At 40.9% G+C, this 25,789-nt stretch overlaps 1 protein-coding gene across 2 annotated transcripts in view; it reads right to left on the reverse strand.

The window, feature by feature from the left end:
• Positions 1-25,789, reverse strand: part of LOC122639508 (nuclear-pore anchor) — a 113,243-nt gene that overhangs the window by 55,553 nt on the left and 31,901 nt on the right. For both annotated transcript variants that reach the window (XM_043832373.1, XM_043832372.1), the window contains exons 12-25: positions 18,362-18,410; positions 13,743-13,846; positions 13,599-13,667; positions 12,598-12,735; positions 12,413-12,517; positions 12,216-12,329; positions 11,786-11,864; positions 11,508-11,551; positions 11,351-11,424; positions 2,583-2,685; positions 2,348-2,482; positions 2,174-2,272; positions 2,058-2,099; positions 1,910-1,963 (exon numbers count right to left, since the gene is read on the reverse strand). In XM_043832373.1, the coding sequence (XP_043688308.1) occupies positions 1,910-1,963; positions 2,058-2,099; positions 2,174-2,272; positions 2,348-2,482; positions 2,583-2,685; positions 11,351-11,424; positions 11,508-11,551; positions 11,786-11,864; positions 12,216-12,329; positions 12,413-12,517; positions 12,598-12,735; positions 13,599-13,667; positions 13,743-13,846; positions 18,362-18,410 (1,209 nt within the window). The remainder of the gene's footprint in view (positions 1-1,909; positions 1,964-2,057; positions 2,100-2,173; positions 2,273-2,347; positions 2,483-2,582; positions 2,686-11,350; positions 11,425-11,507; positions 11,552-11,785; positions 11,865-12,215; positions 12,330-12,412; positions 12,518-12,597; positions 12,736-13,598; positions 13,668-13,742; positions 13,847-18,361; positions 18,411-25,789) is intronic.

Here is a 25,789-nt window from a genome sequence, read left to right on the forward strand (position 1 = left end):
AAAAATTATCAGATCTGAATAGATATCCAACTAATGATATAGAGGGTTTTCGAAGATTCAACAGGTTCTAAAGAATGAGGAAATGAGAATTATGAGAGCAAAACATGGATTGAGAGTGAATCATATCCGTTGGGGGGAGGAAGGTCTGGGTTACACATGTCAGAGATGTAAACAGATAACCGAAAATCCGAATTCGATTCGCATCCATATCCATTTCGGGATATCCGTATCCGGACAGGGAATATCCAGGTCTGATCACATCCGATCCCGTTTACATCCCTACTAACCTGAGATTGTCAAACCAAGAACCACCCACCACCTTGCCCTCTATATACTTTGTGTATAATCTGCATGTGTTAAATTTACTTCTAACTCATTCTAACATGATTTGAACCCTAGACTTCTTGACAAAACTTAGATCAGTAGATGACACTCAACCACTGTACAAATGTCTTATAATGTAGAAGGGGTACAGGTAAGAACCACTCTACAGTAGGATCGAACGGATGCAGCAGACCATCAATAAGGGTAGCAAATCAGAATTAAAAACAAAGGCAGATTTAGAAGGTTAAGGTTTCAAACCAAACCAGCCATTGGAATGCAACCAAGCTTGGATCAATTGAAGCTTGTATGGAGGGAAGGCACTGCTGAAATTTTCACTCAATTCTGATGGTGGAGTTGGGAGATACTGGGATAGCACCAAAATAGAAGGTTGGTTCTACAGGTCAAACCAGCCAGCAGACTGGGCTGGAATTGGGATCGAGTGGGCCTCTTGTGTGGTTGATTCAAAATCAGGTCTCCTTAATATCAGTGTCTTGCTACCGCTCAAAAATAGTGAACTCTGCAGGACTCGCATGCTAGATATTAGGTTGCTCTACCTCAAAGCATAGTTGTCACGACGGTTAGGCGACCCAAGGCGTTGGAGAGGGTAAAAATTCAAGGCAACACCAAGTAGGCAACCATCGCGTCCAAGGCTCCCGCGTAGGCGACCAAGGTGCCCAAGTCGACCAAAACGCCTGAACGCCTTGACAACTATGGAAATGCTCAAAGCCCCATCTTCCTACCTCCTTGGAGCATAAAAACCACCACAATCCCAACACCAATCAGCACACTTAAAAGGATCTCTGTCAGAACCCAGGAACTGCTTCAGAACATCTCATTGGTCAGCATAAACCCAAGCTTGGCTAGAAGGTCTATTCCGGCCAGGGCTAATCTGGAGATTTCAAAAAAGAAAATTGGACAGATAAGTGACTCTCAGAATGGTCACACTTCAAATTTCTTGATCCTCAACTGTATGCCACACCCCCCCCCCCATACACAAAGAATCTGTTGTGGTTGTACCCTAGTATTACGATTTGGATCCTCTGCGGCCTGGGATTGAGAAGCCATCATGCTGCGCTCAATCAACAGGCTGCCACTTGGATTTCATGCCAATCCAATGGTTGGTAGACGGCGGCCTGACATTTTTTTATTTTGAGCGGTAATTTTGAATTTTGAATTGCCTCCGTCTACCAACCATTGGATTGGCATGAAATCCACGTGGCCGGCTGTGGATTGAGCACAGCACGATGGCCACTCAACCCCAGGCCGCAGAGGATCCAAATCCCTAGTATTATCAGCTCTGATATCTCTAGATCTCTTCAAAATGTTGATTTGTTCAAACATTTCCAAACCGATCATAATCAATAAATAGCATTCCATGTGGCAGGAAATAGATCCACCCAACCAAGCTTGGCTGCATTTGTACCCCCAAACCAACACTTATTAGGGGATCAGAACAGAATTTAAGCAACCTAGAAAGTTACCAAGGAATATATAGCCAGGGGAATAAAGAAAAAAAAATGATAAAAAAAAAACAAGCAAGTAATGAAGAAATAAAAAGAATAGATGAAGTATAAATAAGGCACACCTCAAGTTGTTTTGTGTACTCCTCTTGTTTAGCTCTTTCCAAAGCTCTGACTTCCTGTAAATCCAAGAGGTGAATGTAAGGTAACCTTTTACAAAAAGATTGAAGCATAGCAATTACAATAAGATACAAACAAACTTGAAAGACCTACCTCACGAACTTCCTCAACACTCTGAATTGTGTCCAAACTTGTCTGCATAAAAAATTTATAAATAATCTGTACAGGACTTCCAACAAAGAAAGATTTCTCAAGCACTTTGTTCCAACCTGAAGACGATGGACCCTCTCCATTACATTACGAACTTCATCCAAAGCTCTTTTCTCAGAATTCAAGAGCACTTCTTTTTCATGCTTCAATATAGAAACCTGACAAAGCATAACAGATAAAATGAGTACCGTCATAAGAAATTTAAGCGAACAGTCTGCAGAAATAATTCCCACCTCCATAGTTAATTTCCGTGAAGTTTCCTCGGCATCATGCAAAGCCTCCGCACTCTCCCTTAGCCTTCGTTGATAGTTAACTACCAACTGCGAGAACTCTACGTTTCTGGCTTGAATTCCATTATTTTCACCTCTCTGGGACATTACACAGTATCCATTATTACGTAGGCAATGGATAAGCAGATGGCTACATAAATAGATGAAAATGTTCGAAAATTATAACTTCCTCAGTTACCTGGTGCTCAAACTCTTTCATATAACTATCAAGTCTCTCCCGTGCAAAATTAGCTTCCATAGCCAGCTTATCACGCTCTAGCCGTAATGACGTAGCCGAACTCCTAAATGTAGACATGAATCAGATTGATGGCTATGACAAAATTAGTTCATCAACCAACACCAACCTAGCCCAAGGCCCCAAGCAACAACCAAACCCACCCCAAAGAGAGGGAGGAAAAACAAACGTAAAACACTAGTTAAAGGCAAACACAAAAAGAAGGTAAAAGTAAAACACTAGTTACAGGCAAACACAAAATGAAGGTACCTGAACACTTTGGAAAAGCGGTCATCCAGGACAACACAAGAACATAATACTTAAAAACTTGAACTAGGAAACAACATTATGTTAACAGTTGTGGGCCTTGTGGCAACAAACATTTGTGCACTCGAATCATACATATCCGATTTAGAGACCAAATTCCAGATGTATTGAGTACCAATAAATACCTCAGACAGCGAAGGAAACCAAACAAATTGCAGCAGACAAGAACACAGAATTTCAAAATAACCCACAACACATGTAAAAAAGTTACAAAAAATTATTGCAATTTCTGGCTGTAATCTGCTCCCCCCCCCCCCCCCCAACGCCCCCCAACAGCAAAAATAGGAATTTTTTAACCTCAAGCTACAAAGGATATGCTGATTGGAATAAAGAAACATCAAAAGGGGGCAAAGAGAGAGAGAGAGAGAGAGGAAAGCTCTGACAACACTAAGACAGAATTTTGCTGCTAAAGATAGGTGAGGAACCGTCTACGAGTGAATCTCTCCCCCCCCCCCCTTTTTTTTTGATAAGCAAAAGATAAATTTATTAAAGGGAAATCAAGCAGCAGCAAAGTAGAACCACCAAAACTCCTTATCTGCTAACAAATTCGCTCACCTAGGATTTCAGTTAAGTGAGCAGTTCATTGAGAGGCTTAGAACTTTGTTAGTTAAATACTTAAATGATGCGAGCGAAAAGCCAGGGTCCTTTTGAGCAGGTCCAAGCCCATGATGTCATAATAGCAAAATTGCCTTCATCAATGACATTGAGAAATCCTTCAGCCAATGCAAACTGCAGCAACATCTGCAAGTAAAGAAACTCTGTTCTGATTAAGTTCCCCACACCAACGGGACCTCAAAATGCCCCCAGCACATCTGCATTGGCAGTTCTTATCATACCACCTACACCTGAAGGTTCCAGATTTTCAAAAGATGATCCGCCAAAGTTAATCTTGAAGGATCCTTATCGAGGAGGTTACTAGGACTCTCTACCATATTAGACAGAATCACATAACTCTGTCAAAAGGAAAGTGTGTGTGATACTACCGTTCCTTTAACCATCCTAGCTACTACCTTTTCCATTGCCACCCATGCCTTCAACTGATTTCCACCTGTAGGAAACAATATTACTGCACTTTCTCAAGTGTTTTTCCAATTAATCTTGATACATTTCCGATCTTCACCACTAGACTTCCCAAAAACATGATTATTAAAAATTTTGCCAATAGAAACAGCCTTCCTCATTGATGTCTTCAATACATGAACCCTCCCCAAGTGTCAGTCGGGTAGTCCCATTAAACTATTATCTCATTAGCAACTACAACTACAACAACCCAGCCTTATCCCAACTAAATGGGGTCGGGCTACATGGATCCTTGCAAAGACAAAATATTAATAATAAAATTAAAAAAAATGAACACATCAACAACAACTACAAACCAATCTTATACAAACTAACTGGGGTCGGCTACACGGATCCTTGCCCTCCAATCAGCTCTATTCGACGTCATACGTGAAACAAGACCTAAACTATGATGTCTTTCCTCACCACTTCTCCTAGCGTCATTTAAAGCCTGCCCCTACCTCTTTTAGTACCTTCAATCTGAATCAAGTCACTCCTCCGAACTAGAGCATCCAAAGGCCTCCGTTGAACATAGCCATGCCACCTTAAACGACTTTCTCATATCTTATCTTGAATCGGGGCTACTCCCTAACCAGCTCTAACATGATCATTCTTTATTTTATCCTTCCTTGTTTTGCCATTCATCCATCTCAAGATCCTCATCTCCGCTTTACACTTAACTTATCTATATGACGCTTCTCAACAGGCCCACACTCCACAACATACATCATACCCGGTCTTATGACTGTCTTGTAAAATTTTCCTTAAAGCTTTAAAGGAATTCGTCGATCACATAACACTCTGGATGCACCTCTCCACTTCATCCATCCTACTTTAATCTTCTGTGAGACATCATCTTCTATATTACCTTCCTTATTGATAATTGATCATAGATACCTAAAATGGTGACTTTGCGGAATCTCCATCTCATCAACTTTCACCACCTCATTATCCGCCTCAGAGTTGCTAAAGTTACATAACATATACTCCATTTTCGTTCTACTTATCTTAACACCTTTTGATTCCAAGGTTGATCTCCATAACTCCAGTTTGGCATTAATTCCAGCTTTTGTCTCATCCACTAAAACAATGTCATCAGCAAAAAGCATACACCAAAGAATCTCTCCTTGGATGTCTCTGGTTAACTCATCCATGATAAGCGCAAATAGATAAGGGCTCAAAGCTGATCATTGATATAACCCAACTATAATTGGGAATTCACTACCTTGACCTCCCCCAGTTCTTAGATCATTGATATAACTCAACTGTAATTGGGAATTCACTACCTTAACTTCCCACGGTTCTTACACTAGTCACCACACCATCATACATATGTTTAATTATGTCCACATATTTACTTGAAACATTTCTTCTACATGGCACATGCCAGAATAAATCTCTAGGAACTCTATCATAAGCTTTGTCTAGGTCAATAAAGACCATATGAAGATCCTTCTTGCTCTCTCTAAATCTTCCCATCACTCTCCAAAGTAGGTAGATAGCTTCTGTTGTGGGTCTTCCTGGCATAAAACCAAATTGGTTCTCCGAAATAGTGGTCTCTTTTCGCAAGTGTGTTTCAACAACCCTCTCCCACAATTTCATAGTATGACTCATTAGTTTTAAGCCTTTATAGCAATTACAACTTTGGATATCGCCTTAATTTTTGTAAATCAGGACCATAGTGCTTCTCCTCCATTCATCAGGCATTCTCTCGGTGCACATAATCTTATTAAACAGCTTAGTTAACCAAGATAAGCCACAAATTCTTAAGCTCTTCCACACTTCTATTGGGACTCCATCTGGGCTTGAAGCTTAGCCTATTTTAATTAGCAACTACATGTTCACAAATGTATCAGGCAATGTTGAAATTTACAAGAAGCTTTTTTATTATGAAGCCAAAGTCAAACAAGGGGTCATCCCGACTCTAGAAGTTACAAGAGCGATTTATTAAACCATGAGTAGGCCCAAGATCACCATTGGAGTTACAAATTTCATTCCCCGACCAACTCGATGCAGGTTCATCATAGAAATTGGCTTATTTCTTTAGAAATAGGCCTAGGGTTGGGTTATATACATGTTGGGCCTTTGTTCCCAAGGGTTTTCTATGTTTTAGGCCACTTTAATGAGCCTACACTAGGGATATATAGGTTGCATACGGGATTAGCCCAATACTTAGTTTATTTTTATATTTTTTAATTGAACCGGTTCAAATTGATTGCATCCAATTGGTTCAATTTAAATGATCATGTGACTTGGTTAAGTGGTCATGTGACAACTTAAGTGGTCATGTGATGTAAGTTGGGCAGGATTAGAACTCTATAAATCCAGCCATGTTTTGAGTCTATTTCCTTTAGTATTCTAGTTTCCTAGTCAGTTTAAGTTACCTAATAGGTTAGGGATAGGGTTAGGCCATTCCTTTTTAGTGTCTAAGTCTATTTTTTAATCTTCTATATAAGTTTGTAAGGGAGGCCAGCATTGAATACGAATTTGATTAATAAAAAATATTGTTTTGCTGCTGCTTCCCTCTTCAGAGACTGTCTTGTGTGTCATATCAAGACCCCCCCTTGTGAGTAATATCAAGGTTGAAGGACTGGAATCCCCAGTGACTCCTTGCATCTTGTAGATTGGGAGGTCCTCTCTTAGCTTTTCTTCAATCTGCTACTGTTGGAGATCAGTGTTAATTCAAGTAAGTAGTTTTATAATTCTGCAATTTCATTCCTCTTCTTAATCCTCCACTTAACCCTAATCGATTCCCATAACCCTAGCTTCACTCTAAAACCTGCCCAGACCTAACCAGCCAACAGAATTTAACCATATTACACTCGAACCTTCCCCATACTGCCCTTATCACTCGGCCAGAAGCCCTGTCCAGAATTCCCCCTCCCAACCCTAAATTGATCTCCTTTCCTAAAACCTATAACCCGAAACCCTAAACCCAAAATTTCTGAAATTTAAAAACTTATTCAAACCTAACCAATTCTAGTTCATTAAGACCCTTAAAACCTGCATATTAAAACCCTATAAACCCCATTACCATTAGTTAACCCTAACCCTAATTTCTGCCCTATTAAGCCTAAGCTGTCCCAATCGGCCAGCCTTGTTAAGTGATCCTATTACCCTGGCTCCTAGTGGGACTATTCCCACCTAGGACTAAGGGTGTCAAACGGTGCGGTTTTGATTATACGGTGCGGTTCCGGTTCGGTGCACATTTTGCAAGGTAGAAATCAAAACCGCACCGGATAAGAATCACCCAAAATCAAAATCGTTTTATATGCGGTGCGGTTTTCGCGGTTTCTATTCGGTTTTTATTATACGGCTAACAACCGGTTTACATGCGGTTTGTCATACCAGTTCACATATGGTTTCAACTTTGTACCCTTTAATTCTATCATCCATTTCCTTGTTATGTGGGAGAAATTGTATATTTCATAAACAAATTAGAATATAATTAACAAATCAGAATATCACTAACAAAACCTTATAATTAATACTCAACCTTCCACCTTTGTACCCTTTAATTCAATTAACCCATTTCATAAACAAATCAGAATATAAGCAATCAACATAGAACCCTATCAAAAATTAACACCAAGCATTAAATAAAAGATCTTGATCTTGTTCAAAAGATGATTCCATAAGGTTTCCAACACCACCAAAATCAAGCAAACAAAAGAAGTTCTAATCATCAAAATTATCCCCAAGGAAAAATGACTGAATAATCTAATATTCTATAATGTTATGCTTCCAAGCTCCATTCTCAATCCAACAGTCCATAATTAACCATCGACATTCTACAAAGATGCATCCACGTCACTTTAATTTGCATTCTTTAGCTTCTTCTAAGAGTTCCAACGCAACAAAGATGAGCTTAGATGTTCCCGTCTCCACCCATTAGAATTTTCTGCTCCAGAGATTCCAACACCTCTCTGTTATGCAAAGTTAATGTAAATTTTTCTTGTTAATTTCTTAAGTGTAATAAAAGAAAAATGAAGAAATCGTAAGTTGGTACCTATACTGAACAAGCTAACCCTCCACAGGTATTATACATTAGTTATGGACTCTTGGATTCTATCCGGTTCTATTCGGTTCAAAATTGGCGGTTAACCGACGGTTATCCAGTTCTGAACTGAACCGAACCGAATAGAGAACATGTGAAATCAGAATCGCACCATTTTTTTGCGGCCCGATTCGATTCGATCGTAAATGGTTGGTTCCGGTTTCGGTATTCGGTTTCGGTTTCATTTTGACACCCTTACCTAAGACTACATCAAATTGGTATCAGAACTATGGTAGAGGGAAGCTCCAACCAAACCTCGAAAGACCCACCTCCATTCGTTTTTAAGACCCGAGTTCGTCTACCCAATGGGAGCACAGCCATATTAATTGTTGATGAGAGGCGACGTAACAACATTATTTCACAATCCGTGGTGGATATGTTGTCCCAGTCAGGAGAGATTTGCATCATGCCTACAGGTCAAGTCTTTGTTGAATTTGAGTGTTCCTCATACTCTGACAGTGCTTGGTGTAAGCCGGTACCATCTCCAAGGAGCGTTATTGCAGTAGGTTGTAATTGGTTGGACGAGTGAGAAGGTTGAATTGGACCTGAAAACAACTCGTGTGTCCTACCTGATCGACACCGTCTATACCATTTGTTTACTCTAAAAGGGTTACAACCAAATGTGACCACATCGACTGTACAGCCACAGGGACTACCGAACATGTCAACTCAAATGCAAGTGGCATCGACTGTGTTTGAAGTTTTACCAATGGCGGATGTACCAACAAAAGATTCTACTAAGGCAGTTTGTGTTGAAGAGATTCATGAACCGATAACTAAAGAAATTCAAGTAGACCAAGCTGCACCAGTAGTTGAGATCATAATTGAGAAGCTTGGCCATCAAATTGATGTGGAGGCCCAAAACGCAATTGTAGAAGATTCTACTGAAGAGGTATACATTGAAGAAAACAAAGTAGACACAGCTGAGACAGTAGAAGATGAAAAGTTGATGAGAGCATTCCAAAGGAAAACAATGACCTTCAAGATGCTGTTCTTGAAGATGTGGAGCTTGTGTCTCACGCATTAGATGAGAAGGTTGCTAACACTGAAGGCTCTATGGACGAGACATTGACAGTTGCTGCTGATTCAAAGAAAGAACACATAGAGTTTGTTATACCACCATGGTTCTTCGAAGAGAAAGCTCCACGCATTGAAGACTCTATCCCCAATGTTCCTGCCTCATCGGAATTTTGTTTGGGGATGGTCAAAGCTATTGATCACATGTTGATTCCCCCCCCCCCCCATCACTGCAAAATTTGAGGACGAATTTTTTCAAGTTGGGGAGAGTTGATGCAGGTTCATCATAGAAATTGGCTTATTTCTTTAGAAATAGGCCTAGGGTTGGGTTATATACATGTTGGGCCTTTGTTCCCAAGGGTTTTCTATGTATTAGGCCACTTTAATGAGCCTAAACTAGGGATATATAGGTTGCATACGGGATTAGCCCAATACTTAGTTTATTTTTATGTTTTTTAATTGGTTGTATCCAATTGGTTCAATTTAAGTTATCATGTGACAACTTAAGTGGTCATGTGACAACTCTATAAGTCCAGCCATGTTTTGAGTTTATTTCCTTTAGTATTCTAGTTTCCTAGTCAGTTTAAGTTACCTAATAGGTTAGGGATAGGGTTAGGCCATTCCTTTTTAGTGTCTAAGTCTATTTTTTAGTCTTCTATATAAGTTTGTGAGGGAGGCCATTATTGAATACGAATTTGATTAATAAAAAATATTGTTTTGCTGCTGCTTCTCTCTTCAGAGACTGTCTTGTGTGTCATATCAAGACCCCCCCTTGTGAGTAATATCAAGGTTGAAGGATTGGAATCCCCAGTGACTCCTTGCATCTGGTAGATCGGGAGGTCCTCTCTTAGCTTTTCTTCAATCTGCTACTGTTGGAGATCAGTGTTAATTCAAGTAAGTAGTTTTATAATTCTGCAATTTCATTCCTCTTCTTAATCCTCCACTTAACCCTAATCGATTCCCATAACCCTAGCTTCACTCTAAAACCTGCCCAGACCTAACCAGCCTACAGAATTTAACCATATTACACTCGAACCTTCCCCATACTGCCCTTATCACTCGGCCAAAAGCCCTGTCCAGAATTCCCCCTCCCAACCCTAAATTGATCTCTTTTCCTAAAACCTAAAACCCGAAATCCTAAACCTAAAATTTCTGAAATTTAAAAACTTATTGAAACCTAACCAAACCTAGTCCATTAAGACCCTTAAAACCTGCATATTAAAACCCTATAAACCCCATTACCATTAGTTAACCCTAACCCTAATTTCTGCCCTATTTAGCCTAAGCTGTCCCAGTCGGCCAGTCTTGTTAAGTGATCCTATTACCCTGGCTCCTAGTGGGACTATTCCTACCTAGGACTACATCACCAACCCCATTCGAATGCAGTTGAAGAATCTTGAGGTTCTCTAAGAGGACCATGTGAAAAAGGTCTAAAGTGTAGTCCTCCTGACTAGCTGTCCAAATATTGTACATTTCTGCAGCATTAACTTGGAAGAATGGACCAAGCAAGAAATAGTAGTCAGTAGACCAGTGATGAGCCAAATTACTCAGAAATGGTGAATACTCTATCTGAGATGCCAGTCTAATTATAAATTTATAATGCAATACCTAGAGAAGCCAGAACTACCTAGCCACAAGTCTGCTATTGACTTCCCCTTCAAGTTCCTCACATTCTCCAATAAATACATAGGTCCCTTGCCATCTGCTAAAATCCTGAACCTGTTCTTTCCTCCTCAAGCCGTTTTTCTAAAATGAGAACATACTGATAACATCATTTTAAACCCTAGAACATTTTTCTACTTTTACCGAACCCACTATTAGAACCCTAAACTTTCTAATTTTTCCCAATTCATTCAAATTCTGACTGCTAGGTGTCTGACATATTCCTCAACTAGAACCACACACTTCATTGTACGAAAACCTATTAGCTCCAAATCAAATTAAAAAAATTATTATTTTTTATTTCATGTTCATAAATGCTCTCTAGTCCAAAACACCCATCATGGGATCATAGAGGAGTAACACAAGATTATTAATGTAAATTTTGAAAATTTCCGGTCTCAGCCAAGGGCCATGTGGGGAATAAAGTTTTACAACCCAGAGCAAATTACTGGGTTAAAAAAAAAGACTTAGAAATCCAAGTGTACATTTCTTATCAAACAGAAAAAAAAAAAAAAAATGAGCTCAACACCAAGCACTCATCTCAAAGGTAAGGCTAAAATAGCCACCTCAAACTATTCTGAACATAATTAAGAGAAAGCCATTGGTTTACCTAGACTTGGCCAACTCCTCTTCAAGACTTTTAACACGTTCAGTTGCCTGTTCATGGGCCTTATTCGTAGCCTCCTACAAAAATATTATAAAATAGAAACGTTCAGATACTGGGAGACAGCATGAACATACCTACTTATACAGTGCAGAAACCATACCTGAGAAACTTCATGAAGAAGCATAAGATCTTTCCTTCCATCCTCTGCATTCCAGAACTCAAAGAAATAAACAATGATTTAAAACAAGAGAGGGCAGCGGATGAAGCAGCAGAAAAAGCAAAAGAAGAATATGATAATATCTACTATGCAAATATTCCACTGCTTAAATGTCTCATAAATAACACAAGACAAGGTGTGTAAACATGACTGGCAAACATGAGTACAATTATTTAAAAGAAAAAAAAAAAATTTCCACAGGCAAGGTTTAGCAACAAAACCTGAAACAGCTTCAGTAGAATGAGGATAAGATGCATGACGTTTAAGTTCCTCTTCATATAATCTTTTATACATTGCGACCTAATAAAGAGAAGGAGACACAAAGTGGCACAAATTAAGATAATCATCTACCAGAAACAAATGGTTAGTCAAAGATAGAGCAGAAATAGAAATCATAGTTGTCAAGGAGACTAAGCAACCAAGGCATTGGACAGGGGCTGGACGCCTAGGCAACACAAGAAGGTGTCCAGCAAGGGGCCTGAAAGCCTAGGGGGCAGCATAGGTGATGCCTTGACAACTATGATAGAAATAGTCAAACTTAAGTTGCCCTGTAAAAATACGTCTTTCTGAAGAGTCAAATGGAAAATGGCACATGATTATTCAATCCCTCTCCCTCCCCCCCCCCCCCAAAAAAAATGACAGAAGACTTACAGAGCTGTGGAGCGATTCTATCATGCGCCCTTGTTCCTCAGCTCTTTTCAACACAGTCAAAACTTTAGTGGCAGCCTCTTCACCATGCCTTTGAAGCTCCAATTCAAACTTCTCCTGAAACCCAAAGGAGCCGCCCAAGGTAAATACTACCCAGTCCAACAATCAACAAGAACATAGAGCAAAACATTTTAAGTTACCCGTAGCTCTGCATTTATTTTCTCATTCTGGTCCGATAAGCTACGAACAAGACTTCGGAGCTGGACATTCTGCTCCACTAATCCATTTATATCTTTAAAAGTCAACTGTTTCCCCAAAAATGATCAGTCATTATTGAAGATAAACGAATTGAAATAAGATCAAATGCAATAAAAAATTCACTTACCAACCGTTCTGAAATTACTCTTTCAGCATCAGACTCATCATGCATTTCAAGTGGAAGCAAAGAATCATCAGCATAAATATCACTCCCTGATCCACAACGAAGTTGAATATCACGGCACTCCTTTAGAAGAATGGTCACCTGAAGAACGGTCAACAGTAACCCTAGTGCATATTAGCATGCCCAAATATGGGATAACAAAATGTTAACAAGGTTAGTGACCTCACACCCCCTGCCTTGAAGCAAACACGGATAGACATGAGTCCATGTGATAGAGGATACAACCAACTGACCAAACTTCATCCTCACATGAACAATGGTAGTGATTCAAAAGTGGTCAAAGGAATAACAGAATTAAAGAAATAGCATTCTCATAGACTATACGGCATTTCTGTGTCACTTTGTACTCAGTTAGTAGACACTTCCCCTGCATGTTTTGTAACTCAATTTGCCCAAGGAGATGGGTGTGGAATTCGCCATCATGGATCCACCCATGTCAGCACAAGTATACGAAATGGGTGACACCATGCACACAAAAAATGAGAAGAGTTCATGGCCGAAAATGATGAGTTTTTATGTTTCCTACAAATTCTCTTACTATTGTCTCTTTATTTCTTTGTTCTCTTCACCAATTACAAATAGTAATAAAAAAATAAATATTACAATAAAAAGCAAATAGGCACAAGTAAAATTAGACTCCATGGATTAGATCCTACACAGCGAAATTAATATTTTTCGTTATATTTGCACCTTCATGTAATCGATGTATAATGTTTTGGATTATAGATTCAGAAAGTGAAGCATCCTACTCTTTTTCTTTTTTTTTTTTTTTTTTTTGGGGGGGGAGTGTTCATATAACCATCTCTTCAGATTTGAAGTTAATCAAATCTCATATTGTTTTTTGTATCAAGAAATAAACAAATAAAGAATGGCAAAAAATTAACATGGGCATATAAATAGTGAAAAATTCAGAATCAAAATCATAAAAAATCATCTTCTGATACCTGCTTCTGAAGGTCAACAATCTCTTTTTGTGCCAAGCTATGGTCACGTTCATGCCTCTTTAACTCAGCCTGGGAGACTACAATATCAACAAAAGGAAAAGAACCAAAACTACACAACCCAACTCAATAGTGAACATCTCTTACCTTCAATTCCCTGATGGAGCCTTCTAACTGAGCCTGTTCGGCAAGTGACTCTTGCAATCTTTCATTCATCACAGAGTATGCTTCTACCATCCTCTCATGCTCAGCTAAGGTAAGAGAAAATTGATACCAGTTCAAGTGTAAAAGGAAGAACCCGAAAAAAGAAAGAAAACAAACCAAAACATAACTCCAAAAATGAAGGATAAATGTTTTTTAAAAACAGCCAAAGGAGCCTATTGATACTTTCTACGATCTTACCAATGACGATATCCTAGTGTGGTTAGTTTCCAACGAATATAAATCAGATGAACAACAAAGCATTTAGTGCGAAGAAAGAAACTGCCCAATGGAGTGGCTATCAAAAATATTATCAGATAGAAAACTGGTATTTCTGGTTCGTTTATTAATTAATTAACAACCATCAGTACAGCGGTAAAAGGAAACACCAAAAGAAACAACTAACAAAAAGAACCTAAAACACAAACAAACAAAATAAGAGCCTATGGAAGATCAGACAGCCAGACAAGCAGTAAATAGACGTTCATCGCAGAGGGAACCCGATGTGGGAGATTACAACTGGCTTGCGCAGGGGGTAACTGTATTGTCTAATTGAGGGTATAGGTTTTTCTGTTTAGGAGTTTTTGTTGTTCTTCTTCAGCATTCAACTGTGATTACCAGATTGTCACAGACATCAATAAGTGCAGTTATTCTTCCAATAAATTATATCCACTCAGAAAAAGGAGGGTAGGATAAAAAGAGGTGAATGAGCTTCTAAATAAGTATAGTCAATATTTAAGTGTAAGTTTATTATACCTAGGAGAAAATCAAAGAGAAAGAACTGCAACACCCATAACCAAGCCCCAAAATGATCCAATTGCAAACAAGACCCAGACACCCCCACCATCACAGAGACAACAGATCGTCCACACCAACAAGAAGTGCCAAACCCATCTTAAAAAAAAAAGGCAGCAAATGATGGAGGAAAAGCGCAGAGCTAAAATTTGCCCCAGCTTGGGAAAAGGACTTCTGACCCTTACAGTGCAGCTTATTAAGCTTTGAACCTCCTCCTTCACGTTTCAAAGATCATAATCACCTAAAATACCAAAACAACCTCAATCACCTAAAACACCAAAACAGTCATAGATCTCTAATGTAGTCCTAGGTAGGAGTAATCCCACTAGGAACCAGGGTAATAGGATCTCTTAACAAGGCTGGCCGATTGGGATAGCTTAGGCTAATTAGGGCAGAATTAGGGTTATGGTTAGGGTTTCGACTTAGGGTTTTATTTGGTAATGATGTGCAGAATTTTATGAGTCTAATGGTATAAGCTGGATCAAATTTGGTTGAGGTTGGAATTCTAAGGTTTTGGGTAGGATGCCTTATGAAAATGGACTGTTTGTAAGATCTAGGGTTTAGGGGCAGATTTTAGGAAAGAGGTTTATAGGGTATTAATGGGCAGGTCTAAGGGGTTATTTTGGTCTAAAGAAGTTAGGGTTTGGATGAGTTACAAAATTCTGCAATTTAGGGCAGAATTGGATTTAGGGTTTTAGGGTTCTAATGGATCTATGGATTAATGGAAGGGGTGATAATAGGAGTAGATGGAGCTTAGGTTAGAGGATTAGAAGAAGAAGGTTAAATGCTGAATTAATAAACTACTTACTTGAAAGATTAAATCTTCAATGGTAGCAGCTTTGAAGAACTAGAAGAAAGACCTCCCGATCTACAAGATGCAAGGAGTCGATCGGAGTCCACCAATCCCTTCACCTTGATATTACCCACAAGGTAGCCTTGATATTACTCACAAGGTTCACTCAACAGAAGCAGAGCAGCAGCTATGGCAGCAAACAAAAGCTTTTTCATTAATCAAATTCGTGTCCAAGGCTTTGCCCCCTTTCAACCTTATATAAAAGACTCAAAAATAGACTTCTACTCTAAAAAAGAAAGGCCTAACCCAATCCCTAACCTATTAGATAACTTAAACTGACTAGGAAACTAAAATAGAGTCCTAATGACTTAAAAAACAACTTAAACTACTTAAAATAAAGAAGATTCCCTACTAGCCAATAGGATATAAGAACCTCTTAGCCAATAGGATCACTTCACTTAAATTAGACCAATTGAACCAATTGGATGCAACCAATTTAAACCGGTTCAATTAAAAACACAAAATAAAAAATAAGTATTGGGCTAATCCCGTATGCAACCTATATACCCCTATTTTAGGCCCACTAAAGTGGCCTAATACATAGAAAACCCTTGGGAACAAAGGCCCAACATATATATATCCCAACCCTACACTTATTCCCAATGAAACAAGCCCTATTTGATGATGAATCTGCATCAATCTCTCTCTCTCTCTCCCTCTCTCTCTCTTCCCTGTGAGAATTTTAGAAATAACTACCCCAGACAAAAACAAATATCAGAATCTTGGGCTTGCTTGGTACATTTGTTTATCCTATTTTTATTTTTTATTTTTTAAGCGTACCTTCTAATGACACCAGATAAAATAAGATCAGGAGGCACTCACACTTGATGTAGGTCCATTGGTTTATGCTCTTTGCTGATAAAATACGAGGTCCCATGGTGTATGCTCTTTGTTGATGATATCATTTTGGTGGATGACAGACAAAATAAGGGATTAACTCTAAGTTAGAGCTTTGGAGGTCAACCTTGGAAACAAGAGGATTTAAGATTAGTAGAACGAAGATGGAGTATATGATGTGTAATTTTAGCCACACCTTGATGAATACTGAGATGGTGCGAATTGAGGAAAGAGAGATACTGCAAAATGACTATTTTAGATATATGGGATCAATCATAAATAAAGAAGGTGACATAGAGGATGATGTTTCACAGAGAATTAAAGTGGGTTGGTTGAAGTGTAGAGGTACGTCCGGAGTGCTGTGTAACCAACGTATTCCTCTAAAACTTAGAGGAAAGTTCTATAGGACTGTTGTTCGCCCAACCATGATGTATGGGGCAGAATGTTGGGCAGTTAAAAAGTGTCATATTGATAAGCTTTGTGTAGCAGAGATGCGGATGTTACGTTGGATGTGTGGAAAAACAAGGAACGATAAAATACGGAATGAACATATAAGAGCAAACTTGGGAGTTGCCCCGATCAAGTTGGGATAAGGCTGAGTTTGTTGTTGTAGGCGTTCACACCCATAACATGCCTCAGGAGAAGTAAAGTCAACAGGATATGAATAAGATGAGAGTATAGCTGTCAAGGCATCGCCTAGGCACCGCTTAGGCGTCCAAGCGGATTTCTAGGTGCCTAGGCGGCGGCTGCCTTATTGTAGGACACCTAGCATTGGTTTAATTGGTATCGAACCAGGATCTAGCACTTATTTATGTCAAATATCATTTAAGTGAAGGTTTTTATATTTGTTATTTCTATTTTTGTCAAATATCATTTAAGTAAAGGTTTTTATATTTGTTATTTCATTTACGTTAGGTATCATTTATAAATAAGCAAATACCCCCTACTTGAATCTAATGAAAATAGCTAAAAAATAAAATTCCAAAATGATAAAAAGTCAACAACCCAATTCAAGAACAAAAACTGGATTTTTGGTGGTAGGTGAAACTTTCAACTTTCTAATGCTGGGGTTTTTCTCAAATCTAAAAATTCCATAAATCTTAATATGGTAAAACATTGCTAAAAACCAAAAGTGCGGTAAAATAATCATATGCTTTGATATCTAAAAAAATATTTTCATTCAGAGCGATTTTGACAGCATTTGCTCACACCAAATAACGTCTGACCGGAACATAACTCCTTCAATATTATCAGATTTAAGCAATCTTGGAGTTGTTGGAAAAGCTGGTTTTGTGTTCTACCTAATACAAAAAGTCTCATGTAAAAATAAAATCATTTAATCAATCAAATTTCTTAAAGAACAAGAACATTTCTCTAAATAAAGAGCAGGTTAATTACTTATTGATAACATAATATTTTTTAAGAATAGTATTAACCAAATGTGAGACTAGGTATACCTGAAAATGACCAATTCCAAGAACATATAAACCAAATGTGTGTTTTGATCGTTTTACACATATAACTGATACATTAAAAAAATAATACTGGAACGCGATTTTGGCCGCCTAAGCGCTTAGCGAGGACTCCGAACGCCTTGAATCGCCTAGTGCCTTGACGACTATGGATGAGAGAACTAAATACAATTATTCTGTCATAAGTTGACAGACCCAAAAGGCCAAAACCATAGTTGTCAATTCGGAACATATGCAAACAATGCCTTCTTTGCTGCGCAATTTGAACATCTGAGTGTGAATCACTGGCTCATACCAACTCTATAGAAGCCACTCATGAGTCATGATGAACAAAAAAGGTCATGATGGTTACCCCACTCAACTGTCACAATTGCAGCAGTCCTTAGAGAAGCAAATTTTTATAAGTCAAACCATGTTTAACCAAACACCATGATTTAGTTTAGAAACTAACAGACTTTTAGAAATTAATTCCAGAATATATCAGAAATGGTGCAAGAAAGATTAACACATAATTTCACATTAAATAAGTTTTGAAAAGAAATTACCAAAAAAAGAGCAAATATTTTTATAAAAAAAAAAAATCGACACTTTCTCAAGGCACATCGTACCTCGTTCATCCAAAATTAGTGCAGCTTTCTCCTCAATTTCAAAAAGGACCTGCAAATAGAAAATTAACAAGACATAAACACATGGCCTAAAATCAGAACCCAGCAATTCCCACTTTAACCAACTTTTCCTTTGTCCAAACAAAAGTTCTAAACCAATGGCAATGTAAACTATTAACCAAGGTACAAATTGTAGAAAGGCAATTCTAATGAGGAAGAAGTCAAGCATAGACAACACATGAATTAAGATTAAACAAAGTTCTACATGAATATAAATTTTGAGTTAGGCTATAGCCTATAGTAACGAGGAAATCAAGCATAGACAAAGCATGACAGAAGATTGAACTCAATTAGGCATGGATATAAATGTATAGATTGAAGTAGAAAACCTCTCCAAACATCAAAAAGTTAAAACAATTAATATGACATCAGATTTTATGCAATGATAAGAATGAAAACAATAACAATAAGCTTCATAACACAAAGTGAAAATACACAAACAAATAATGTCCTAGTGTCTACTTAAACCTTCAATGCAAGATTTCTGGGTGTAACAAGCAGATCCTCAAAATCAAAAATTTGCGCATAATACTGTATTCTCTCTTGTATTAAAATAACATAGACAATAGCCAATCACTCCAGTGGCTCAAAACCCAACCTAACTTAAAAATAGTACCATTCTTGGCTTATTTGATTTTTTTTTTTGTGCAAGGCTTATTTGAAATATTTAAACATGAACAACAAAACAAACACAAAACATATCAGTTTAGAATCAATATACCTATGATTGTTGGGTGAACGATACAACAGATTTTTTCCACTTTTGGGAGATAGTAAACAGCAAAAAAAGAAAAGTTTTACCCTCATGAGAAGATGAGCTCTCCCCCCCCCCTTCCCCCCCTTCCTTCACGTCCGACCACCACCCCTCCCACCACCTCTATCACTCCTGCCACCACCATCTCCACCATCACCATTCCCGCCACCACTCCCTCTTCCCCCGCTGGTCCTAAATCTTGGCCCTCCCTTTTCTCACAGCCACCTCCTTCCTCTAGCTCTGGGCTCTCCCTCCAGTATGTCAAACCCTCTTACGATGATGGCTCATCCTTTGCTATCTGCCCCAACAACCTCCTCACTCCAGAAATCTCCAAATGGCAAATGTGCCTAATAGGCCACTTTCTTGGCTTCAGGCCCTCTTTCAACACAGTTAAAGCCTTACTCTCTAAGCAATGGAAAGCTCAAGGATCCGTAGAGCTCTTCCTCCTCGACAACGGTGTTTTCCTCTTCCAGTTTTTCTCTGAGGAAGCCAAGGCTCACACGTTGAGTGGTGCTCCTTGGCTTGTTGGCACCAAACCAGTCTTCCTCTGCCAGTGGGACCCCTACCTTCAACTCCACAAGGTCGACCTCAGCTCCATTCCCTTGTGGATTACCCTTCCAGGTCTCCCTCTTCACTATTGGAGCTAAGAATGCCTTAGTCGAATTGGTTCGGTCATCGGCTATCCCCTTTATACCGACGCTCGCACTATGAAGATGGATAGGCTATCCTTTGCAAGGATTTGCATCAACATCTCTACAGATTGTCCTCCTCCGTCCTTTGTTACCATTGTCGAAGAAGATGGTTTCAACTTTGAGCAACCAGTCAAGTACGATTGGCTCCCTCCACATTGCATACAATGTAAAGTGTTTGGCCATCAATCTCGCAGCTGTTCTGGCAAGGCTCCCCTCCCCTCCGTTGTCATTGATACCCCCGTTGCTGGCCTAGCAACCTCGGCTTCTTCAAGGGACCTGGATGCTCCATCTACTTTGATCACCGGCTCTGCAAGTTCTCAGTCGGCGCTGTCTTCTTTGATCACAGACCAGGAGACCCCATGGTTCCTACTTCTTCTTCTTCAAACAAACTTCCTAGCTCTGCTAGGTACCCTGCCCCTCCTCAGCCGTCTGACCTCTCCAGACCTCCCAACAGAGGAAGGGTGAAATCTCGCCACCGCCACAAAGGTCGCCACCACAAACAACCGGCCTCTGGTTCTCCTCCGGGTAGAAAGGCCCCCTCGTTCCCGGTGCCTGAGACACCTGTGTCTCCTTGTGATGCTGCAGTTTCTCTGGCTTCAACTTGCACCCCAGGCAGCTTCTTCTCTCCTTGGTCCTCATCGGTTGACCTCTTCATCTTTTTCGAGTAGCGCTGCTCCCATTGGTCTGTCAGTGCCTCAGGAGACTGAACATTCCCCAGCTTCTGCCACGGAATCCCTACAAATCAGATCGCCTTGTCGCTCCTTGACTCCAAGCAACGTTTGTTTCTCCAAAAGAGGCACTGAAGTCCTAGCTAATTCTACTCCTTACCTGGCTGCTTCGATGAAAAGGCCCCTGCCTTCACTGGCTTCCTCAGGCGCAGCTCCGGATAGGGTTCAATCCCAATCAGCTACTAGAAGCCTCTCTCTTGCTCTGCGCCGTGCTCCTACGCGAGGTCAGGTATCCGAAACCCCGACCCCTTTTCATGTTTCCTCTACTTCTGTTCCCTTTTGCCCCCAACCCTTTACCCTTTCTAGCAGACAATCCTCTTTGTCGTTCTCTAGATACCACCTACCTCCCCTTTTACCCAAGCCTACCCCTCGCCTCAATAACCTCTCAACCCTAATCCATCTAACCATCGACAACCTTCCCCGAACAAACCCCTTCCCTCTCTTAACTTGGCCCAACCTTCCACCGAACCGGTCCCATCTTTCTTTACCTACAACCTTCCCATAATACCCCCACCAGCCCATTTAGTCACCATCCATCACCCAAACCCTGACCCGACCTTCCCCCCTACCCATTCAACTTCTGCTGACCACCTTAACCTTCTCAACTCTACCTCTCCTCCACCCCTTGGCTCTAACATCCTTACTTCCCAAACCTTATCCGTTGAGTGTCCACTCCCCCCTCTTGGGTCCGGCCAGTTCCCCTCCTCCCCTCCCCTCTTGGGTAGTTGGGTTCCCCCTGTGGGTTTGTTAGCCCTCTTGCTATTCCCGTCATTGCCCGTCATCGACCAACCCTTGCCTATTTCCGTCAGAGGTACAAGAGTGTTCACCCCTACGAAATCGTTGCCATTTTCCTTTTAGTTCTCCATGTCAGCTGGTTTCTTCTAGAATGTTAGGGGTCTCAATTCCCTGGCTAAACATCAGGACATCAGATCCCTAATCAAGTCCTCTCACTCATCTTTTTGCGCCCTTCTTGAAGCTCGTGTCCTCCAGGACAATGCTACTCGCATTGCTGCCTCCATAGCCCCATCCTGGTCCTTCATCTCCAACTACAGCCATTCTCCTAATGGCCGCATCTAGGTCCTCTGGGACCCCTCTAAACTCCACATTTCCATTTCTCATTCCTCCCCCCCCCCCAGCTCCTTTACGTCCATATTTCCCTCCCTATCTCCTCATTTTCTTTCTTCCTCACGGTGGTTTATGCCTTCAACAAGGCTGCTAACTGCACCACTCTTTGGGCCGACTTGGCTCTCCTTAAAGCTGGGGCTGGTTCCCTTCCTTGGGGAGTGGGGGGAGACTTCAATGTCGTCAGATTCCAATCAGAAAAAATTGGAGGGCGCCCCCTTGATCTGCAATCTATGAATGCCTTCAATGATTGCATTGAGGATGTTGGTATTAATGGCCTTTGTTGGTCAGGCTCCCCCCTCACTTGGCACAACCGTAGAGGGGGAAGTGAAAGGATTGCTTGCAAGCTTGACCGATTCCTTATCAACGAAGCTTGGCTCCCTTCCTTCCCTCACTCCCATGCTAATTTTCTCCTCCAGGGTTTTGTCAAATCACAGACGTTGCCATTTTCTTATTCAACAATATTCCTCCTTCGGTCCGAACCCTTTCAAATTTTTCGACATGTGGACTTCCCATCATCTCTATCTCCCCACCTTCCTTTCAACCTGGAGCTCTCCCGTCTATTACCCCTCCCTCCACCTCATTGCATTTGCCAAAAACCTTCGTCTCACCAAATTCGCCCTCAAAAGTTGGAACTCTTCCACCTTTGGTAATATCCTCTCCCACGTCTCCTCTTGTCGATCCGACCTTGCCTCCGTCCAATCCCGTATCCAATTAGATCCGATCAACCCTTTGCTGGCCGAGGAAGAGAAAAAGCTTTCTGAGGAGCTCTCTTCCCTCTCCTTCCGAGAAGAAAGCTTTCTCCGCCTGAAATCCTGCATCAAGTGGCTTGAACTGGGAGACTCTAACTTGGCTTACTTTCACCGCTCTTTAAAAGCTAGGTTGAACTCCAATTCCATCACCTTGCTCATTGCCCAGGACGGGTCCCCACTTTCCTCTGTCCTTGTTATAAGTGTGAAGTTGTTTCCTTTTTCTCCTCTCTCTTCAACCCTCCCCTTCCCCCCATAGTTCGAGAACTCGCGAGATCTCGCTGAGTTTCTCGGTATTTCGAAAATCCGAGACGAGATGGGGGTCGAGTCACAAAAGTACAATATCTTGCCAAGATCTCTCCGAGATCTCGGTTTGACATAGGAAAATGCCCATCTAGGCCCTTTATATGAGTGCCAGATCTCGAGATCTTGCTAGAAATTCTTGGTATACAGACACCTATCTATGCCAGAAACAAAGACAGATACTTATTTATGCTTAATATCATTTAAGTAAATGTTTTTACTTAAGATATTATTCATAAATAAGCAAATACCCACCCTATTTGAATCCAATAAAAATGGTTAAAAAATAAAATTCCAAAAGGAAAAAAAGTCAACCCCCCAGTTCAAGAACAAAAACTGGATTTTCGGCGGTAGGTGCAATTTTCAACTTTCTAATGTTGGGGTTTTCCTCAAATTTAAAAATTCCATAAATCTTCTTATGGTAAAACATTGCTAAAAACCAAAAGTGCGGTAAAACATTCATTTGTTTTGATGTCCAAAAAACTATTTTCATTCAGAGCGATTTTGACAGCATTCGCAAACACCGAATTAAGTTTGATCGGTACATAACTCTTTCAATATAAATCAGATTTTAGCAATCTTAGACTTGTTGGAAAGCTTTGTCTTGAAAGCTTACTTAAATGGTTTTAGGCATAAATAAGTGTGTTTGTCCTGTGTCTGCCCTGGTTTCTAGCATAAGTTAGTGTCTGCCTTGCTTTCCCACTAACTCAAACTCCTATTTGGACTTTGTTTTTGCAAAATCTGATAGTGTCATTGCGTTTAAATGGCCTAAAATAGGCTGAATACCAAGTTTCAGATCCAAACTAGGTCTAAAACCCACCGAGATGAGGCTTCGGATCGAGAAAAAAAAAAGTGCACCAACTCGGCGAGATCTCGACTCGACTCGGTTTTTCAAGGGTCCGAGTTGGCACCGAGACCCGAGTTTTCGAACCTTGCTTCCCCCTTCCTCTCCCCTCCCCTCCCCCTGGCCTCATTAATAAATTTGACCCCCCCTGGCTGCCTCTCTATTTACCATCCCTTCTGATGATGAAATCACCAAGGCTATTCTGTCCCACAAATCCAACAAGGCCCCTGGCCCTGATGGCTTCAGTATGGGATTCTTCTCTAGCTGTTGGGACTCTATTAAAGAAGATCTCATCAAAGCTATCAGTAGCTTCTTCTTTAACCCCAGCCAGCTTGCCCAGGTCAATCAGACTTTTCTTTGCCTCATCCCTAAAAAAGATGGAGCTTCCTCCCTATCTGACTTCAGGCCTATCTCTCTTTGCAATCTTCTTTACAAGTTCATAGCTAAGATCCTTACAAACAGACTCCAACTTGTCATCCCCTCCCTGGTAAGCCCCAACCAATTGGCCTCCATTTCTGGCAGAAGCATTGCAAACAATATCATTCTTTGCTCCGAAATTGTGCGGGGTTTTGGCCCCAAATCCCACTCGCCCGCTGCCCTTATGAAGATTGACCTCTACAAAGCCTTCGATTCCCTTCATTGGGATTTCACCTACGATGTGGTTTCTCAAATGGGCTTTCCCCCCGCCTTTATCCGTTGGATTCATGCTTGTATCTCCACCCCTCCTTCTCTATTATTGTCAATGGTTACCCCGCTAGCTTTTTCCGCTCCAGCGTCGGTATTCGCCAAGGCTGTCCCCTTTCCTCTTTTCTCTTCTCCCTTGCCCTGGAGGTCCTCTCTAGGAGCATTCAAGCCAAAACTTACCTTCACCTTTATCTCTCCCATCCCCAAATGCAAGAACCTCAACCTCATCCACCTTGCTTTTGCTAATGATCTTCTCCAAAGCTTCCCCCTCCTCTATCTCAACCATCATGTCTTCCCTTCACCTCTTTGAGGGTCTCTCTGGCCTTCGTATCAATCTCCTTAAATCCAAGCTCTTTCTCTCTAGTAGCATCTCTGACTCTGACAGAGACTACCTCCTGCGCCTGACTAGCTTTTCCATTGGCTCCCTCCCAGTGAAATACCTGGGCCTCCCACTCATCCCCACTCGTCTCTCTAATCATCATTGTACCCCCATGCTCGACAATATCCGCAAGCGTCTCCAGCTCTGGAAAGGCAAACTCCTCTCATATGTTGGTAGGCTTGAATGCATTAAATCGGTTCTCCAATCTTCTTACATTTTTTGTGTGGAATCTTTGCCCTTCAAAAAGCTACTATCAAAGCCATGGAAAACCTCTTCTGCGCTTCTCTTTGGAAAGGGAAGGAAATCTCCAAATTCCTCCATCCTTAAAGCTGGAAGTCCATCTACCTCCCCAAATCAGAGGGAGGCCTGGGCATCCGTCATACCCGCGACTCCAATAATGCGGGTATTTTGAAGCTTATTTGGAAAATCCCCTCTAAGCATGACTCCATTGGGGTTCATTGGGTTTACTCCTACCTCCTTAAAAATGACTCCATTTGGACCATCCCCTTCCCCTAGGAGTCCTCCTGGGTCTGGCACAAGATTCTCCTCCTTCGTCCCCTTACGCTTAGAGCCACTTCCTCTTCTATTGTTGATGGCTCTTCCAGTCCCTCTGGCTTGACCCCTAGCACCACCTTGGGATCCTCTATCATTTCTTTAGGGCCAGGTCGGTTTATTCCTCTGGCATTCCAAAACTCGCCCCCCCCCCCCCATTTCCTCCATTATCTCTCAAGGTTCTTGGTCACCCCTATCCCCATCCTCTCCCAAATCTGGCTTTCCCTCTCCCCCCCCCCCCTTCGCCCCCTCCCCCTAAATCAGGTCGGTTTTTAGCTTCAAATCAGCCTGGAATTTTGTTAGACCTCATGCCCCTACAGTCCTTTGGCACAATCTCACCTGGTTCAAAGGTTACATCCCTCGCCACAGTTTCATTGCCTGGAGAACTCTCAGTCTCTGCCTTCCCACCCAAGCCTTCCTCCTTCACCGTAGAATCACTATCTCCCCTTCTTGTATCTTCTGTTGGAACGGTTCCGAAGGCATAAACCACCTCTTCTTTGCTTGCCCCTTTTCATCTATCATTTGGCAAAAAGCCCTTTCATTTATTTGGCCTCGCTGAAGGAG

Source organism: Telopea speciosissima, chromosome 9 (genome assembly GCF_018873765.1).
Source record: "Telopea speciosissima isolate NSW1024214 ecotype Mountain lineage chromosome 9, Tspe_v1, whole genome shotgun sequence".
NCBI classification, from domain to species: domain Eukaryota; kingdom Viridiplantae; phylum Streptophyta; class Magnoliopsida; order Proteales; family Proteaceae; genus Telopea; species Telopea speciosissima.